General features: G+C 37.6%; 1 protein-coding gene across 7 annotated transcripts in view; it reads left to right on the top strand.

The window, feature by feature from the left end:
- LOC105493297 (uncharacterized) overlaps positions 1 to 21,642 on the top strand; it is a 253,196-nt gene that overhangs the window by 215,024 nt on the left and 16,530 nt on the right. For 5 of the 7 annotated variants that reach the window (XM_071092987.1, XM_071092988.1, XM_071092986.1 and 2 more), the window contains exon 3: positions 21,088 to 21,191. The exons of 1 other annotated variant lie outside the window; for it this stretch is intronic. In XM_071092987.1, the coding sequence (XP_070949088.1) occupies positions 21,088 to 21,191 (104 nt within the window). Of the gene's footprint in view, positions 1 to 21,087; positions 21,541 to 21,642 lie in introns of those variants that run through there. One more of the 7 variants, XM_071092989.1, reaches the window with a different exon arrangement.

The following is a 21,642-nucleotide window of genomic DNA, read 5'->3' on the forward strand; positions in this document are numbered from 1 at the left end:
TGGTTTATTTGTCCATCCTGGTACCAAAATCACACTGACCTAACTCTAACTCTTCAATCCTCTTCTGATTTGAAACTTTTTGATTGTCCTATTTATTTTTATAGTCTTTGTCAATTTTTATTGATGTATAGCATACATATAGAAAAGTGTACTCTCTCTCTATATATATATGTATATAATATTTACACACACACACACACACACACACACACACACACACACACACACACGGAGCTTCCTCCAGTGCTTAGTGCCAGAGGGGCAGGGCATCTACTCCTCAACCATCAATTGTCCTTGCTGGCATCTATTGTCACACCTTCCATCAGCTGATTTAGTTGTTGATACCCATTCTCATGCAAAAGCTAAAATCTAACTTTTCTGTGCTTTAAAAACTTTGTAATTCCTCTAGTGATGCAAAGGATGTTACTGACTTAGTATGAAGAATGTCTTGGTATAACAAGGAAATGATGGGGTATGATAGCATGTCTCTAAGAAGGCTGGCATCACTCCCATTCTTCCCTGAATGCTTTTTCTTCTATAAGTGATAGTCTATTTCACACTTCTCCCCTTAAATCTGGGTTGGCTTAGTTGACTTGCTGGACCAAAAGAAAGGGGACTAGTGGTGTTATAAGACTTCCAAGGCCAGATCATAGGAAGTATTGCAGCTTTTGTGTGGATCTCTTGGAATGCTCACTTCTGGAACACTGGGAATACTGAGCTGCCGTATAAGGAGTCCAGATACTCTGAGACTGCCATTCTGGAGAGGCCACGGGGGGTTATCTTGAACCCAGCCAGCCTTGGAACCCAGCAGCTGAACCCAGCCAGCCTTGCAGCTATTCCAGCCGAGGCATTAGACATGTAAGTGAAGCTTTCTTGGACCCCATAGATAAATCCATTCACAAACTATGTAACATCAAGTTACAGATACTAACACTGTGGAGCATGAAGAATGCTCAGCTTAGCCTGCCCAGATTCCTGGCCCACAAAATCATAAGAGATAGTAAATTAGTTGTTTTAATCCTCTAAACTTTAGGGGCAGTTTGTTATGTGCAAAAAATATCTAATTTAATTTAATAATTTAATTTACATCTCATTTTAATTCTACTACCTAGTCAATACAGTCAAGTTGATGATGTAGCATTGATTTCACATTCTTTTGAGGATTGTGACCCATTGTTAGGGAAGTGATCTTTTCCCCAGAGAACAAGGTTTGCTCTGTAACTCTGTACTTACCATTGTCTGCTGCTTTCATGTGTCACCACTTGAAGGCTTTCCAGAAAGCCTTTCTTAGGAAACCTTCACCAGAGTTCTTGAGTGAGTATCCATTCTCTCTGCTTTGCATCCACTCCCTCAGTTCCTCTATATGTTTTGATTATTTTGCCTAGTATTTTTATCTCTTTTCTTCTGTTTGTTTGGGCTCTGACGTTTTCCAAGTCATGGACTAGTATCATAAATCAAATGACCCTACAAGTGTGCTTCCAATATTGGACACTGTATTCTGTTTCATTGGTTTTTTGTCCATCCTGGTACCAAAATCACACTGAACTAACTCTAACTCTACAATCCTCTTCTGATTTGAAACTTTTTGATTAACCTACTTATTTGTATAGTCTTTGTCAATTTTTACTGACATATAGAATACATTTAGAAAAGTGCACAAATCTTAAGTGTATAGCTCTATAAATTTTCAAAATAAACACACTTTTGTAACTACCTTACAGATTAAAAATAGAATATTTAATAGTACCTAGAAAACTTCCTTTTGCCACACTTCCACTCAGTACCTCACTGTATTTAGCATTTTGACTTTTATAACCATAAATCAGTTTTGACTCCTCTGAACCTTATGTTTATTATATAAATAAACTCATGCAGTATGTATTCTTTTATGTTTGGATTCTTCCACTCATCTTTCTGTTTGTGATATTTGTCTGTGTCGTACATGTGGTAATTATTCATTTCTTTTAATTGTTGTATAGTATCCCTTTGCATGAATGTATTGCAATTGTTAATCCATACCATTATTAACAAACTTTTGAATCCTTTACAGGTCTTGACTATTAAGTATAGCCAAATATGAATACTCAAGAATATAAATAATCTAGTACATGATATTTGTACACATTTTTGTCTGATATGTATTTTGATGTAGAATTGAAAGACCATAGGATATGTGTACATTCATCTTTGGTAGACACTCTAAAGCCATTTTCAATTTTCAGAAGAAGTTGTGCAATTTACACACTTACCACCAGAGTATGAGCGATTTTGTTGTATCATACTCTGGCCACTGTTTGGTTTAGTTTTTTTTTTTTTTTTTTAACTGTTAGCTACTCTGGTGTATTTGTAACGATTTTTAAATTTTGACTTTAACATTTATTTTACTGAAAGAATAATGATGCTAAATACCTGTTCATAAAAACAAACCATTTGATATCCTTTCTGTGAAGTGCCCGTTTGAATCTTTTTTCCATTAAAAATTGAGTTGTCTATATGTTTTTTATTGATTTATAGGAGTTCCTCATATATTACGGAGTGGAGTTCATTCTTTGGATATATGGTTGCAAATATACTCTCACACTTAACAGCTTGCTTTTTTACTCTCTTGATGGTAATTTTGGTGAGCAGAAGCTCTTAATTTTAATGAAGTTAATTTATCAATCTTTTTCTTTATAGTTAGCGCTTTTATGCATCCTATCCAAAAAATCTTTGCCTAGGGTAAAGTCATTGTGTTAGTTTTCTATTGTTGCTAGATAAACTCAGCAGCTTAAATAATATGATCTCACTGTCTCTATGTGTCAGAGTCTGAGGATGAATTAGCTGCTCAGGGCCTCACACAGCTGAAATTAAGGTATTGACTGGGCTGCATTCTCATCTGGAGACCTGACTGGGAAGAATCTACTTCTAAGTTAATTCAGGTTTTGGCAGAATTAATTTTTCTGTGACTGTATGAATGACGGCTGTGGATTTTTGCTGACTTTTGGCTGGTGGCTAACTTCAAGTGATGGAGGCCACTTGTAATTCTGGAGGCAGCTTGCAGTTCTTTATCATGGAGGCTTCTTCAACCAATCTTCTTACTTCATCAAGTCAAAAAGGAAAGTCCCTTTTTTGAGGAGGTTCCAGTCCTTCTTTTAAAGACCTCCCCTTGAGTAAGTCAGACCATATGGGATAATCTCTTTTGATAATAACTCCAAGTAAGTTATTATTTGAGGCTTTAATTACATTTGAAATTTCTTCACCTTTGCCATATTCTATTAGTTAGAAGCAAATCACAGCAAAGGGGATGGCACTATATATGATGTGAACACCAGCAAACAGGAATTGATGGGGTCTGTAAGAGTCATGTCCACAGTCTAGAAGATTTTTGAAATGTTTTAGAAGTTTTACTGTTTTACATTTCACATTCAGTCTTACAATATATTTGGAGTTGATTTTTATGTGAGATAGGAATTGAGACTCATTTTTGTATCATGTAGATTAACAAAAGACTCAGTAAAATTTATATGTCATACGTCAAGTAAATATTTATGCTTGCTTCTTTTTCTGGATCCTGGTTTTTGTTCATTGGTCTGTTTATATCTCCTGCATGAAAACCATGATTTCTTATTACTGAGGTTTATAATATGTCTTGATATCTGGGTAGTGCAAACACTCCAAATTTATTCTTTAAGTTGTCTTTATTCTTTGTTTTTAGGATTTCCACATAAATCATAGAATAAGTTTGTCAAGTTCTATAAAAATTTCTTGTGAATTTTTTTGCTATTCCATTAAATTTACAGATCAATCTGAAAGGAATTGTTAACTTTCAAAATTGAACCTTTCAATTTTTGGAAGCATTCTCTCTCTCTCCTCTCTCTCTCTCTTATCTTTTAAAATTTATATTAGTAATGTTTTATTGTTTTCTGTATAGAAGCCTTACTTATTTTTCATTAGGTTTATTTCTCTAGGAAGTGAACCAGTGGTTCTCTATGAGATTGGAGCTTTTCATCGCTCTCAGAAGAGCACGTTTTTGAAGCATGGGGTAGTATTGAAAAAAAAGCACAGCTTTACTACATTCTTTAGTCAGAACCTTAAAATATAATCTCATTAATATAAATTGTGAATGCTCAGAAAACTCCAATATTCACATATATGCAGACTCAATTCCAAACCAAATCTAATAGCAATGACACTGACAATAAGGTATATATTTCTATGTATTTTATTTTTAATTCTGTTTATGTGGTGAAACACATTTACTGATTTTCATGTGTTGAACCAACCTTGCATCCCCAGAATGAAGCCTAATTTATTGTGGGGAATTAACTTTTTGATGTGCTGTTGGATTTGGTTTGCCAGTATTTTGCTGAGGATTTTTGTGTCTATGTTCATCAGGTATATTGGCCGGTATATTTTGTGTGTGTGTGTGTGTGTGTGTGTGTGTGTGTGTGTCTGTGTCTGTGTGTGTGTGTCGTTGCCAGATATTTTTATCAAGATGATGCTGGCTTCATGGGATGAGTTAGTGGGGCATCGCTTCTAGATATTTTTTGGAATATTCTTGGTAAGATTGGTATCAGCTCTTCTTTGCATGTCTGGTAGATTTTGGCTGTGAATTTATCTGTTCCGGGGCTTTATTTGGTTAGTAGGTTGTTTTATTAGTGACTTAATTTTGAAACATTTTACTGGTCCATTCAGGGTTTCAATTTCTTCCTAATTCAGTCTTGGAAGGTTGTGTGTTTCCAGGAATTTAGCCATTTTCTCTAGATCATCTAGTTTGTGTGCAAAGGGGTGTCATTAATAGTCTCCGAGGATTATTTGCTTTTCTGTGGGATTAGCTGTAATGCCACCTTTGTCATTTCTAATTATGCTTATTTGGATATTCTCTCTCTTTTTCTTTGTTAATCTAGCTATCCTGTTCACCGTTTCAAAGGATATTTTTCATTTTATTGATTATTTGCATGAAGCTTTGATCTCAATTTCATTTAGGTCTGCTTTGATTTTAGTTATTTCTTTTCCTCTGCTAGCTTTTGGGTTAGTTTGTTCTTGTTTTTCTAGTTCCTCTAGCTGAGATATTAGATTGTTAATTTGAGATCTTTCTAACTTCTTGATGTGTTTAGCACTCTAAACTTTCCTCTTAACACTGTTTTTGCTGCATCCCAGAGGTTTTGGTATATTCTATCTCTTCCTTCATTTATTTTAAAGAGTATTTGATTTCTGCCTGTATTTTGTTTACCCAATGATCATTCAGGAGCAAGTTGTTTGGTTTTTATGTAATTGTGTGATTTTGCGAGAACTTCTTGGTATTAATTTCTATTTTTATTCCATGAGGTGTGAGAATATGCTTGATATTATTTCTATTTTTTAAATTTATTAAGACTTGCTTTATAGCTGAACATGTGGTTGAACTTAGAGTATATTTCATGTGCAGATGAGAAGAACTTACATTCTGTAGTTGTTGGGTGGAATATCCTGTAGATGTCTATTAGGTCCAGTTGGTCAAGTGTCAAATTTAAGTTCAGAATTTCTTTGTTAGTTTTCTGCCTGGATGATCTGTCTAACGCTGTCAGTGGGGTGCTGAAGACTCCCACTAGTGTTATGTGGTTTTCTAAGTCCTTCCATGGTCTACAAGTACTTGTTTTATGAATCTTGTTGCTCCAATATTGAATACATGTATATTTAGGATAGTTAAGTCTTATTTTTGGACTGAACCTTCTATCATTATGCAGTAACCTTCTTTTTCCTTTTTTGCTGTTGTTGGTTTAAAGTCTGATTTATATGATGTAAGAATAATGACACTCGCCTTTTTTTCTTTTTTTTGTGTGTGATAGATCTTTTTCCATTCCTTTACTTTGAGCTTATGGGTTTATTACATTTGAGATTGGTCTGTTGAAGATAGCAGAAGGTCGGGTCTTATTTTCTTAATCAAACTTGCCACTCTGTGCCTTTTAAGTTGGATGTTTAGGTCTTTCACTTTCAAGATTAATATTAATTTGTGAGGTTTTGATCCTTCCATGGTATTGCTAGCTGGTTGCTTTGCAGTCTTGATTGTATAGTTTTTTATAGGGTCTATGGGTTATGTTCTTTGCTGTTTTTTTTGGTTTTTTTTTTTTTTTCCTTTTTGGAGATGGAGTCTCACTCTGTCACCCAGGCTGGAGTGCAATGGTGTGATCTTGGCTCACTGCAACCTCCGCCTCACAGGTTCAAGCAATTCTCCTGCCTCAGAATTCCCAAGTAGCTGGTATTACAGGTGCCTGCTACCGCATTTGTCTAGTTTTTTGTATTTTTAGTAGAGACTAGGTTTCACCATGTTAGCCAGGCTGGTCTTGAACTCCTGACCTCAGGTGATCCACCTGTGTCGTCCTCTAAAAATGTTGGAATTACAAGCGTGAGCCACCATGCCCGGCCAGCTATGTTCTTTTGTATGTTTTTATGGTAGCAGCTATTGCTGTTTTATGTCCATTGTTTGGAATTCCCTGAAGAATTTCTTTTAAGGCTGGTCTAGTGGTAATGAATTCCCTTAAAGATTGCTTATCTGAAAAATGTTTTATTTCTCCTTCACTTATGAAGCTTAGCTTATTGGGACATTAAATTCTTAGTTGGAATTTCTTTTTTGGTAAGAATGCTAAAAATAAGCCCTCAATGCTTTCTGGCTTGTAGAGTCTCTGCCAAGAAGTTCACTGTTTGACTGAGGAGGTTTTTCTTTCTTTATTATTTTTTAAAAAGTGATTTGGCCCTTTTCTCTAGCTGCCATTAGGAATTTTTCTTTTACATTGACATTGGAAAGTCTGATGACTATTTGTCTTGGGGAAGGTCATCTTGTAAAGTATCTTGTAGAAGTTCTCTGAATTTCTTGAATTTGCATGTAAACCTCTAGTAATATTGGGGAAATTTTTGTGGATTAAATCCTCAGATATGTTTTCCAAGTTGGTTACTCTCTCTCTCTTTCTCTCTCAGAATACTAATGAGATGTAAGTTTGATCCCTCTACATAATTCCATATTTCTCACAGATTTGTTCATTGTTAAGAATGTTTTTTCTTTACCTTTGTCTAACTGGATTGATTTGGAGGTCTGGTCTTTGAGCTCTAAAATCCTTTTTCAGCTTGGCCTAACTTGTCATTAAGGCTTCCAATTGTATTTTGAAATTCCTGTAATGAAATTTTCAATTCCAGAAGTTCAGTTTGGTTCTTATGTTGTATTTCAACTGTTGGATTGTTTTCCTGGCTTCCTTGGATTGTATTTCAACTTCCTCTTGAATCTCATTGAGCTTTCTTGCCATTTAGATTCTGAATTCCATGTCTATCATTGCAGACATTTCAATCTGTTTAGGACCCATTGCTGGAGAGCTAGTGTAATCCTTTGGCGGTAAAGAAACACTCTGACTTTTTGAATTGCTGGAGTTCTTGTGCTGATTCTTTCTTATCTGAAGGAGCTGACATTCCTTTTTATTTTTGAAATTGCTGTCATTTGGAGAGGGATTTTTGTTTTTATATTCTTTTTTTTTTCCTCCTTCAGGGTTTGGCTGTGGTGTATGTTGTGTATAGTTGGTTGGCAAATTTTCCGGGTGCTTTCAGAGGGCCAAGGCTCTGTTCAGGTCTCTTATCTGTGGATAGTTTCCTGCATTGCATTTCACAGTAATTGCAGGTTGAAGGAATTTACTTTTGTTTGGTGGTAGAATTCAGACTGTGATCCAGTAGATGGGCCAGAAGATAGGCTTTTACTCAGGCATGCACCTCTTTTCCATTTCAGTGTGTTTGCAACAGTGCTGTGCACAGAGGAGATGAGGATGGAGACAGTGACTTCCTCACCAAGTCTGTTCCTGGGTCTTGGGGTATCCCTTTTCAATTACTGGCTCTGCATCCACATTTCTTAAATGGGCTGCACCCCCTTTTCCCTTAGGGCTGATGTGAGTCCAAGGTTAAGTCACCACGAGACCTGAAGTACTCTGGGGACCTGCTGGGCCTCTGAGCTTCGCAGAGTCAGAGTGCGTTTTGGGTTTTGTCTGTTGTTGGTCTGGTGAGGCAGTGGGTCAGCAGGGAGGATCCCCAGGTAGGGTGTTTGCGCTGCAGGTGTGCAGCTGTGTGGTGCCCATGGTTTAAAGCTTTTAGCCCAGCAGATGACTGTGGTCCCTACATGGCTCACACTCCCCTGACCAGGTCTTCTTCCATTATCTGTCCCTGGAGCAGGTCTGACCGGCTAAACTTGTCCAAAGCGTTCTCTGCCCATATTATTGGACTGCTCCAGGTGTTTCAGGCCTTGGGGAACCCTGGGACAGAAGCTGCAGCTGGCTAACCAGCTATACCCTTCCTGGACCAGGCTTGTTAAGGGAGGGATGCCCAGCTCCTGTGTCAGCACATGACCCTGACCCACACTCTTCTCAGTGTTCTGAGAGTGGTGGTTCCTCCTCTGCTCAAGTTCAGACCACACGTCTCAGCTTGAGACCCCTGTGTGGTGTGTTCGAATCCTGAGGTGTTGGGACTGGGCATGTGGTTTTGTCCTCTGGTCCCTCAGGGTTGAGCGCCAGCTGTGCTGGGGGACCAAATTTCTCCCAGATTTGCTAGTCAAACACTCAACCAGGACAGTGGAGATTTTGCTGTGGGCACTCCCGCAGGAGTGACCAGGTAGGCAGTCTTGGTTGAGGGGCCAGTGGACAAGGGGGTGCACGGATCAGATATGCCCTGATCCTGTGGGACACGTAGCCTTGTTATCTTCCAGCTTGGCAGTAGTAGGGGCAGCAGACACCAGACCAAGGTAGAGAGCCTTGGGGGATGGGCTTCTATGGTTGCATTTTATTGCAGGGGCTCCGCGCACCATGAAACCTCAGTTCTGCACAGGTTTGAGCTTTGACTCTGCCTGATATCTGGGCAGTTCCCCCTTCCAATTCAAATGTCTATAGGGATCATGGGATCTCTTGTAGCTAGCATCCCAGAGGTCCATGGTGGGAGTGTGGTGCTGTGGAGTTCCTTCACTCACTCCTTCCTTAGGATCTGTTTAGGACCAGGAGCTGGTCCTAGTGCTCAGCAGCTACATGCAGCCTTCCCAGCTTCCTCCCTCTTCAGTTGCAGTGTCTGCATTGTCTGTCTATTGACTTTCAGTGTTTTCTCTCAAAAGATCTGTTTGAAGTGTAATAGTTTACTCAATATTTTAGTGGTGAGGTGGTTCCCAGCTGCATCTAGTCTACCATCTCAGTTTCTCCTCAAACTTTCTTTGTAAAGGCAAGCTAGTAAATATTTTAGGCTTTCTTGGCCATAAAGGAAATTTTATTGCAAGTCCTCATTGTAGCATGAAAATAATCATCAACAATATTTAAAATGAACAGGCATGACTGTGTTTCAATAAAACTATACTCACAAAACAGGTACTGGCTGGATTTGACCAAAGGGCTATAGTTTGCTAGCCTCTTCTTCTTAGACATTGTTTAGAAAATACTGAAATCTGATTGCAGTCCATCTAATTGTAGGTATAGAGTGACTAAATGGTAAACTTTCCAAGCCTCTGCAACTAGGGAGTATGCTTAATGTCATTCTAAAAGTATAAATATATCCACATCTTTGCTCAATTGTGTGATCTGATTCCTGACCTGTAGTGTTTGCAGTCTACTGTAAAGGGAAAAAAATCTGGGTCAGAACAGAGGTCTTTCCTTTTTTTGTATTTTTAAATTCATATATCATAGTTGTACATATTTTGGGTGCATGTGATATTTTGATACATACATACAACATATAATGATCAAATTAGGGTAATTGGGATATTCATCACCTTAAACAGTTATCTTTTCTTTGTGTTTAGAACGTTGCAATTCTAGAACATATATTTTTTGGCCATATTCCACTAAGGATTTTCACTGATTTTTTTAATGATAAGGGAAAGGAAAAGGAGATACCTAATATATGTATAGATTCACATGTAAATGTATATTAACACATATACTTGTGCTTGAATTAATATACAATAAAAATTCCCCTACATATTACATATACTTTTATTTCATTTGTGTAAACTTTTCTAGAGCTAGTTCTTCTCTTTGAGTATAAATCTATAATGTACTTATTATATGTAATTTGACTTATTTGTGAATATAGACACTATTAATCAGTCTAAATAATTTGAATTATAGGAATTTTGCTACACAATTTTTGGTGTGCAGTGTTTTAGTATAAATACATCCAGAGATACAAAGTTCTGAACTCAAAAGCTATTGATGGGAGGATGGGTACGGTGCCTCACAGCTGTAATCCCAGCACTTTGGGAGGCCGAGGGGGCAGATCTCCTGAGGTCGGGAGTTCCATACCAGGCTGGCCAACATGGTGAAGCCCTGTCTTTACTAAAGTACAAAAATTAGCTGGGCATGGTGGTGCATGCCTGTAATCCCAGCTACTTGGGAGGCTGGGGCAGGAGAATTGCTTGAACCCAGGAAGTGGAGGTTACATTGAGCTGAGATCATGTCACTGCACTCCATCCTGGGTGACAGAATGAAGCTCTGTCTCAAAAGAAAAATCATTTAAAACAGTATATATGTTTTAACTACAGATCATAAAAGATGAGTAATAGTGGTAGAGAAAATACTCCCTAAAGCTCAGATACACCCTTGGTAAATAGGATGCAAATTTGAATATCTGGGATACATATTGAGATAAATAGGCTATTATTTCCTAAGAATTTCTAAAACTTTTGACTATCATTTTTGTCCTAGGAAACACATGGTGCAGCCTATGTATGGTCTAGGTTTATTTAGTGAGCTAAGGAATCAGGGGGGCAATTTGTAATTTCTATTTTTGGGACTCATTATTTTAACTTAAGCACCTTCCTTGACATACTGATAAGAATTTGGCAAAACATGGGCCATTAATAACTACCATGGAAAAGAGGATTTGTAATCAAATCAATGTATCATTCTTTTGATACTATTTCCCTTGGGTTGAGACTCACCATGTTCATGAATATGTTAAGGGTTTCAAGAAGTCTGGAAGTTAAGAAATACTTTCATGTTTAGCCAAGGTTTCTTTCACATTTTTGGATGATGAAGTAGTTTTTTTTCCCCTATAGAATAGAATACTTATATACTGAAGTGCTAGTGTTGCAATGAAGAAAACAAAAAAAAAAAAAACCCTTGGGAAACAGATTTTGTTTGTTTGTTTGTTTTGTTTTGTTTTGTTTTGTTTTGTTTTGTTTGAGATGAAGTCTTGCTCTGTTGCCTAGGCTGGAGTGCAGTGGCGTGATCTTGGCTCACTGCAACCTCTGCCTCCCAGGTTCAAGCAATTCCTCCTGCCTCAGCTTCCTGAGTAGCTGGGACTACAGGTGCCCACCACCATGCCCGTCTAATTTTTGTACTTTTAGTAGAGACAGGGTTTCACCATGTTGACCAGGCTGGTCTCGAACTCCTGACCTCAAGTGATTCGCCCACCTTGGCATCCCAAAGTACTGGGATTACAGGCGTGAGTCACCACGCCTGGTCAGAAGCAGCTGTTTTAATCCATAATTTATTGTCCTGTTGTTTTTCAAAACTTTCTTTTCTTGTTTCTGACATTTCCAATCAAGATAGCCATATTTTTTTTCCTATCATTTCTAATAGATTTCTGTAATTGGTCATCTTTCTGAATAACTTGGAGAGATAAATTTCTTCTTCTGTATATGTTTACTCTTCCTTAGTCATATTTTGTGTTTTTATCAGCAATATTAAGAAGTGTTTTGACAGATAAATTTATTCCAATAAGTATATTGATTAGTAGTGACTTAGTTGAGTACTGTATAGTACTTTTTATGTCTATGGTTTAAAAATTTATACAAATAATCTGTGGCAATATTCTCATTACTAAAAAATAAAATAACTAAGACATTTTTAGAATAAATATAAATTTTCCACTCACTAAAGATGATCTCTGTTATCAGTTTGCATTCTTTGGGGCCTTATAAAATGCATTTAAAATATTTACTTCATGGCTTTTGAGTTTTATGATGTAGTAGAAATGTTTCCCTCTTCCTATGGTTTTAAATAAAATAATCGTATACTTTGTTCTTAAACAAGGTTATCAGAAAGTCTGGAAACACAAGTAAATATGCATAATAAAAGGATTATTGATATTGTGTTATAATGGATATGTTTCATGACATTGCATGATATGCTCAATGTGTTGTCACTCTTTAGTGCCACGTAGTTCAATGCATTACAAAGTTGCAACTAATGTGTTTCATTGACATTATATTTCCATCAGTCCCTGAACATGCATGTGTGATGTGCTGATTTGTATCTCTGATTTTCCTGAATAAACCTATCCCTTTGGCATATCTCAGAGGATATTATCAAAGCAGTTCAGTTTGTCTATCATTTATCTATCTCCAAACTTTATGACTATGTTGTACTTTTGTAGAAAAACTTTTTAAGACTTTTTTTCTGTAATCTACCTACAATTCAATTTTGTACATAGTGTGAAGATAGAATCTGCATTTATTATTTTTTTTCCAAATGAATGGTCAGTTGTTTTTATACCTTTTATGGAGCATTCCCCATAGAATCGATTTACAGGTAGAAGATAAAGGTTTATGAATCATTCGCAAAGAGAATAAAGTTGAAGATGTGAAGGCAGATGAGATCTTGGGGAAGAGAGTAGATATAGAGAACGACCAAACATGTATCTTGAACCTTAGGACATATTTGTCTTTAGAGAAAGGGAGCAAGAAAAGGAGTTATGCATGAAGTAGACAGGGAATTTAGGGAAGTTTCCAGATGAGGTCAGGGCAGCAGTAACTAGTGGAGATGAAATAATTTGTTGTAAAATGGGTAAAACAAAACATTTGATATATCCCTTATGCAGTTAATTGAATTCTGTGGTACAGTGTAGTATAAGTGGAGTTTAGATTATCTACAATGTATTCCATTGTTTCTGTCTGTGGACACAGATAATTTTGAGTTAACTGTAGACATCATCTGTCTGTGGGTAATAAAGTCAAATTTTCTAAACAACAGATTTTAAAATGTTATTTTATTAAATTTTTATTTTTATGATGTAGTCAAAAATATTTTCAGTGAAAACCAAGTGAACGTACTGTGATACAATGTCTATAAAAGGGCTTTCAATCTAAACAATCTATAAACATAAAAGATGTGATGTTTATATGTAACTCAGTTAAAGAATGGGGCACACTTGGCCAGGCCTCTTAGTATCACCATGTTTGTCAGCACCACAATATGCTACACAAGACATTTTAAGCTCGCTAATTCCATGTTTTTGTAAGCTAGCATTTCTATCACCTCTTTGTGCCTCACTTTTTCCTGCTTCTCTGAGAGGTAGTGAATGTATCCAGGTTTAGTTTGGACATATCGTTTGATCAGCCTGTCGCCATGCCTCACAGGTGATTATCACTGTATAAATACATAGCAACACAGCATCACACTAGCCTTTACCAGCTGCCCTGGAAAGCAGCCAGTGTGCAAACGGTGCCGTGTGTGCCTCTTTGCCTGGCTGCACACTGGCATGGATGCTCAGGACTATGAAGCAGCTGCTTGGTGGTAAGATGAGTGTAAAAAACCTCCAGGGAGGCTTTCACCGAGAAGCCCATCCGGAAATGTTGACATGACACCCAGGGGCTGCCATTAGTGATGAATGAGGGGTGTTGTCAGTGAGCTGACGTGGCACATGGCATGTGACAGGGGTGGCTCATTTTGATTCAAGGTATTGAGCAGCCTGTGAGGCTAGGAAAATCAGCAACAGTGACAGGCCCTGCCTTGGTATGTGCAGTCAGAAAGCTGGATTTGACCAGCGAAACTCTCTGTTTGGAGCGAGTTGCAGTTTCTTTAAAAGCTACATTCATAAATGTGGAAAGCAGCATTGCCAGCATCATTAACATCATATAGGAAAGAAAATGATGTACATCCATAAATCATACTAATGAATGGCAGTTAATAGTGATGTGCTGGATACTGTGTTCCATAAAAGTCTTTCAGTCATTCTTTATCTGCTTATCCTGATTTATTTTCCTCATTGCCTCATTTTTGCCAGATATTTTATTATATGTGTTTATTTTGTTATAGGTTATTTCCTTCCAATCCCATCCCAAATGGAGGTTACAGCAGGGTAGAGTCTTTGGACAGTCTTGTTTCCTGCTGCATCCTCAGTGTCAAAAACACTGCCTGAACATAGAAAGTTCTCAATATATATTTGCTGAAATAAAAGTAAAAATTCAGTTTGGTAATTTTCTAGTGATCTCTCAGAATGTTAGAGAGGTTCAAAACATCAATTTAGAATAAGAAATATGTTCACTTAATGAAATGTTTTTTTCAAAGAGATTCCCAAATAGCTTGAGTTTTGTAGTATTCAAAATGTGTAATGCTGTATTGTAAATAGCTGTTTCTGATGGATTTGTTAGTTAGCATTACAAATTTAGCCAGTCAACTAATTGTTTTTCATGCACATTGCCAAATAACAGGTTTTCACTAGATTTTCCTTTTCTCCTTTCCATTCCTCCCATCTTGCTCTGAAGAGAATATTGTCACCACACAAAAACTTTCTTCCAACTCACTGTCAATACGTTGATTGTAGGAAAAAAAAAATGTACTTGTTTTCATAGATTAGCTTTGTTTATATGCAAAAGGAGAGTGGAGAAGTTTGAGTTCTTCTAGGTAGAGAAAACAAAATATTTGGGGGAGTGGTTGGGCTCTTGGCTTGGAGGTGTCCAAGCAGAGATGGGCTAAATTCTGTTAGGGAAAGTGGGGCTGAGGGCTCCTTCCAAGCCAGTCTGGGATTCAGTATTATCTGGGGCACACTAATAAACAGGCAAACACCACCCCCAGCCCCATAACAGAATGAAACAAAATAAAACAAAAACAGATTACAAATCCCTGTGTTAGTCAGGGTCTTCAGAGAAACAAAACCAGTAGGATGCATAGAGATATGCACAAATGAGACCTAATATAAGGGATTAGCTCACTCAATGACAGAGGCTGAGAAATCCCACAATCTTGTGTTTGCAAGCTGGAGGCCCAGGAAAGCCTGTGGTATAGTTCCAGTCCAAGTCCCAAAATCCGAGAGCCAGGGGAGCCAGTGATGTAGGTCCTGGTCTGAGTCTGAAGGGGCTCTGATGTCACAGGGCAGGAGAAGATGGATGAAGATGTCTTCGCTGAAGAAAAGACAGCAAATCTGTCCTTTCTCTGCCATTTTCTTCTATTTGGACCCTCCATGGGTTGGATGATGCCCATTGCATTGGTGAGGCTGAACTTTACTCAGTCCACCAATGCAAACATAATCTCTTCAGGAAACACCCTTGCAGACACACCTAGAAATACTGTTTTACCAGCTAACTGGGTATCCTTTAGCCTAGTTAAGTTGACATAAAATTAACCATCACGGCCCCTAGAGGTTCTTCTAATTCAGTATGTCTGGGGAAGAAGCACTGGATTCAATATAAAAACAAAATTCAGTATGTCAAATTCAGTATGTCTGGGGAAGAAGCACTGGACTCAATATAAAAACAAAAACAATGCACCAAGTGATTTTAATGAACATAACATATTAGGAACCACATAAGCTGGGATTGAAATTTCAGGTAGAAAGTTGGACTGGATCAGGTTTTCTCAGATATTACCTGAGAGCACTTGTAACCATTTAGTCAAGGCTTTTTGCACTGAGAATTCAAAGTCAGATTATAGAGTTTGAATTCAATTTTTTTGGTCAGCTTATAATTTTTAGACATTTTAAACATGCTTTCAGATGATTTTTATTTTCAGGCACATTTGGGAAACATTCATCTAGAAGACCTTGAGGTCTCATCCAGCCCACATATTCTATAATTATTCAAATGCTTCTCTACCTTATCTGTGTGCCGACTAGCCTTTAAGTGTTTTATTTTTGTATTGGGAATCATATAAGTAAATTCATATATAGTGGTTTATAAATTGGGCAGTTTATGCGCAGCTTAACAACACATGCACAAGAAAAGAGGGCTCATTTCATGCAAGCTTCACCGTGGAATGACATGCCCTATGGATCACTGGGCCCAGTAACGTTTTTCATTTATTTGCAAGCACACTGTATAGTCTTGCAGTCTGTAGTGTTCAAAGGTTAAATTCAACAGCTAGACAAATGATGACAGTAACAAAGTTTAAATAACAAAAAGCTTGATGCATGAAAACCAAAAACCAATCTTGAATTCCTATGAAACTACCAGTGCCAATTCCTCATTATATTTTTAACTACATCATGATTCTGCAACTTGAAATACCCTGCAAGTTGAAAAACAAATAGTCAGGACTTAGGGTAGTATTTCTCAATGACTATTCTGCTTTGAATTTTCATCTTATTTCTTTTTTACTATATATTTCAATTGAATTAAATAGAGAATTTTAATTAAGAAAAGTGTTCAGAGCCCTATTTTCTTCTCAGATGCTGTACTCTGTGGTCTAGTAAGTACTTTAATGAGTTGTAACACTGCAAGATGTTTCCAGTTCCTTTACATCCTGAACTCCATTAGCATATATTTCTGCCAGACTTTCAAAATGGATTCCATTTCCCAAAATTGATATATTTTTAAAAAGAGCTTAGTGAAAAAACTTATTCTTATTCTACTCTTTTAAAGTGCCTAATTTAAGGTATAAACCATTCTTAATTCCAAGTAGGGTTGAGCTAGTTTTCTTCCTAGCTGTTTTACATAGGTATTCATATTGTGGAAGTCTTTGGGTAACTATTTAATCATAATTTTAGGTCTCTAGATACTGCAGGCAATAACTACAGAAATATAGAATTTTGGAATTTGAAAGGATGTTCAATATAATTTATTGTAACATTCAAATTTCACATGTGAGCAATGACATTCTGAAGGACTGAGTGACTTGCTCAAGGCCATTTAATTCACAGAAAGCCAATGCTAGCACCTGGAATTTGGAAGCCAGGTTCTAAGTTCTCCTCAGCCCTCATCGACTTTAAGTGCCCTTATCCTAGCAAGACTTGTTGGTCCTGGATAATTTGTTTAAGGTATTCAAAAAGACCATTTTTGGTGATTTTTGAAAATAAGATAATTCCGCTTATATACTATGTGCAAATACATTTTTATGTACACGTATTATAGTAATAATATCCATAACACATATTATATGTAGTAATAAAATGCCTCTGCACATCCAGACTTAAAGATGATTTGCTTAAAGAAATATGTGGCTTTCGTGGTCTCTCTTTCCCTCTTTTCTCCTTTCCTCCTCCCCAACCTTTATGTCTCAGTTTAGGCCTCCCTTCCTTAGGGAGACTTTATGTGAATACTCTGAGTAGGTTCAGGAATGATTATTATATGTTCTTATAGCACCTTTTAACCTTTCATCACAGCATTTCTAACAATTGTGACTTTATGTTTATTTGTGTAATTACTTAATTAATGTCTACCCCTCCCCCACTCTACACTGACTCTAACCATGTGAGGATGGAGGCACCTGCTGTTGCTCATGGCTACAACCTCAACTCCCCCCCAGTACCTGGTTCAGTGCCTGGAGCATAGTACACTCTTAGCATTTTTTGAACAAAATAAAAAATGAGTGAAATATCCTCTCTCCCAAAACTGACGTGTTCTTGAAGTTACTGTTCTATGTATTTCCTGCCTTCTAGTATCACATTTATGAAAATTGATTTTGATTAGTGGTTCTTACTCCACCAACTACAAATAGGCTTTATTCCAAGCACTTCCAAGTGGCCGCTGGTTGGGATTCTCCTTAGTGGAGTGTTCCAGGGCATGTTGATCTGCAGGAATATCAAAGCCAGCTTCGTGGTGTCCTGGAACTAAAGAGAGGGAGGGAGGGGACCATGCATGATAGCAAGAGTAAGATACTCTGCAGTCCTCTTAGCAGAAGTTTAGTCAGTGAGTAGAGCCCAAATTGTTCAAGGTGGCTCCTCAACATCTATCCCAGTCTGGAGGGACATTGCCCAACACCTAAAGATGAAAGTTCCTGAGGCTCTTCTTACACACTTATAAAATGAAAATATCTGCTATTTAGTCTTAGCCGTAGGGAGATGGCCATTTCCTTAGAGGGTTGGGGACACTTGATGGACACTATTGAGATGAGTCACAGTGACCCCTTGAGCAGACGGAGGCAGATGAGGTCCTGGAAGAGGAGTGAAGAAGTCAGCCTGATAAGTAGGTTGTTGAGGAAAGGTAGAGAGTAGGGCTAGCTGTGCCCTGTGACACCTAATCGAGGGTTGGCAGAAGATGTCACTGTACACATTTTGGTCTTAAACCAGAGGGCAGAGGAAGATCAGCAAAGAGCATCCCCAGAAAGATCAGGTGTCCCCTCTTGCTTGTGGGATTGAGACCTCTGCCTGACCAGATCCACAGGCATGATCCCTGGAATGCCAGAAAGAAATGCCACCCATCCGCTGTAGGCTACTTTTCCTGTGAAATACCATCTTTTGGAGTCCTGCCCTGAGTGCACATGTGCTTTGAATAAAAAACTAAGTTCCTGCATTTCAGGGGGAAGATTAATAGAGAAGGACAGCCATCTTTGCAAGGGATTGCAGAGATATTGAGAAGGTGAACCATGGACTGGAGGACAGGTACAATCCTTCTTCGTTCTGAGGCTGTGAAAGTTGGGCCTGGATTTCACAGCTTAAGATACACGAGGTGCTCCTGCCATGTGGGGATGGTGAGAAATCCTGAGACAGATTCTGAACACAAGGTGGCTTCATGGGCCCAAGGGCAGTTGTATCAGGAAGTAAGTTAGTTTATAGGCTAATCTATATTGGGCTTTTTGTTATCTGTGCATGCTCTGTGGAGCCTTGTGAGAGGTTGATATAGGCTGTGCTGTGGGGAAGTAAAGGAGGTTCCCATATCCTGACTGTTAATGAGGGTGGGTAGCCCTGCCCCTTTTCAAAGGTGGTAACAACAGCCCACCCCTGTGGAGGCCTTCAGAGCCTAGCAGAGTAGTCTCCAGAAGGGGCTCACTGACAACGATGTTGGCATCTTAAGGCTTAACCAGAAAGCTCGAGAATTCACTCCTGCACGTGCACAAAAGCACTGTGAGATAACAGAACAGATTAGCTCCAGAAATTGGGCATTATGTGCATATTAAATAGGAAGGTGACATCCTTCATGCTCGCTGGCTGGTAAAGGAGACACCTACTGACATGTGAAAAGACTGGAGCTTAAGCCATATGAATTAATTTATCTGATGCACAGTGTCAAGAGCACTGTGGCACAATTCGTTCCAAATGGTAGCTAACATTAATTGAGCACCTATTATCTGCCAGACACTACTCTAATGGCTTCATATGTATCACCTCAATTAATCCTCATAACCATCCTACTAGGTAGGTGCTTTTATTATCCCTGCTCTGCTGATGGCATTCTCTTGCTCAAGGATGTAAGTAAGTGAATTGGAATATGAATCCAGCGTGTCTGACTTCAGCACGGTGCCCTCAATCATTACCTATGATTCCTCTCTACATCAGTCCTAATGTGACAGCATGAACTGCCTCCATAGACAAAACTCAGTTTTGGCTTGAGTGTTCATATAAATAGCTCACTCAACAATAGACTACTTCCTGGTCATGGTGGCATTATCTGGCATACATGGAAGAGTTCTCATCCTAAACCAGTCACCACTCACTGTACTAATCGCTCAGCAACTATAAGCAGAGCACAGCACAGCAAAGGCCAACACTTACATGTGTATGGCATGCAGGCACACACCTTGCCCACTCTTTTTTTTTTCCAAACACTTTAAAAATCCTTCTCACTCATCATGTGTTCTTATCTCGATTTTTTTTTCAGCCATGTTTACTTCCTAATGGCACCCTTCTCTCTTGGAGTTCTTTTTAGAGCTTTGCAAAATTTTATCAGTCTGCTTCATGGACTGCCTGCTCTCCTCCTCTTCCTGCCTTTCAAATGTTGGTGTCTCAGAATTCTGTTCTCCTTCTACCTCTCTTGTCACTGTCTATGCTGTCTGTGCTATCTTTGGATAATTTCAATCACTTTCATGGCTTTGCCTATGAACAAGTTGCTCACAAATCCCATTTTCCTCTCTCTTCTCAGATCTTTTTCCTACTCTGGGGTTTATTGAGATTTAACTAAAAAGGATGTATGATATGTGGTCTTTTCTTTCAATGACATTTTAACTTAATTGCTATTGATTCCATATATTAATGAGAAATAAATACTGTCCTTAGGTCTGTATTTATTCAAAGTATTTTGATTTTTAGTTGACTTAAGAATATAGCAATACACATTTTGTAATGTATTCAGATGATAACTATGTTAGATATTTAATGTGCACATTTAATTTTTATTGGTAATAAAAACCATAATACTAAAATAAGAATTAAAAGCCACTTCAGGGAATATAGGAATCTTAATTAATAATATTTTAGTTACTTACATTTAATAGAATGATTCTTTGAAATTACCTTGTCTCAAAAATTAAAGCATAAAAAGAACTTACAGATATCCAGTTTTTAAAGCACTTTTATATATAGAAAATATAGACAAAACTTAGTCATATGCATAGACATAAACTTTGTTTTGCTTATGTGGAAAACATGTTTTCTCAGTAGCCATCGGTAAGTATATAGTAACCAATAGAAAATGGAAAATTGTACTTTCTTTAGTCTGTAGATACATCCACAGGATTTTTTTCCTTTTTTAAAATATAAAAATAAGTTAATTCTCTTAGAATTTTCTGTTACTAGTTAATTCCTCTGAAGCTATATTGGCAGAGAAAAAGCGACTCTGAAATTATTCAGATAATTCCGGAAAATGTTTTAGTTCCACACAAAGTACTTAGTTTAAACCATGCAAGTTTGACTTCACCTTTTCTCAAAGGTTTAAACTTAATTTTATTTTGAATTTAATTTTTAAAAGTTGTCTACAGGTGATTTGGGCATAGAAGACAATTTAAGGACAAGCCCAGTACGTAAGTCATCTATTGTGACTCAGCATCATCATCTGCTGAAACCGTAAGATGACATATGCTGAAACATTCAAATCACAATCTGTGACATCTTTAAATTTCAGTAAGCAAGACAGAGCAAAATATTGTGCAAATATGCAAAATAACACTGTGTCGGCTCCTTGTAATCAGTGAGGCAAGTCTGTTTTAACTCCAGGTGTCTCCATAATCACAGCCATGGCCTTGTAAACAGGTAGTGATGTGGACAGAACCACCTGTGCCGCGCTGCAGACCCGCACAGAGGTCTACTGGAAGGCAGGAGCCCGAGGCGAGTCCACTGAGCGTGCGCACTTCCCAGTAAGTACTCCAGCTGAGGCCCAGTTTCTCAGTATTTGAAGAGAAGCTTTTGGAAACTAAGTGGCATATGTGTGTTTGTGTGTGTGTGCCTGGAGGGGTATGTAGGGGTGCTCTTACTAAAAGAAACCAGGCTTTCAAGGCTATTTTCTCACTATGAATTGAACAAATATGATTTAACACTCAAATATGAATAATTTTTTTTTCCGAGGTATTATGGGTTCTTCCATGAAAGCAGCAAAAACCCTTGATTCAGTGCATGAGAGAGCTGTAGGGAATTAAAAATACATGGTTATACTAGTTTTAAAATATTGTAGCCATTACACATATATCTAGTTTAAAGTTACCTTCTGAGTAGATTTTCTTTTTGTGATCCTCGAATTTCATAAATTTTTTTTTTTTTTTTTTTTTTTTTTTTTTTTTTTTTTTTTTTTTGAGACAGAGTCTCCCTCTG

This window comes from Macaca nemestrina, chromosome 3 (assembly GCF_043159975.1).
Source record: "Macaca nemestrina isolate mMacNem1 chromosome 3, mMacNem.hap1, whole genome shotgun sequence".
In the NCBI taxonomy this organism is placed as follows: Eukaryota; Metazoa; Chordata; class Mammalia; order Primates; family Cercopithecidae; genus Macaca; species Macaca nemestrina.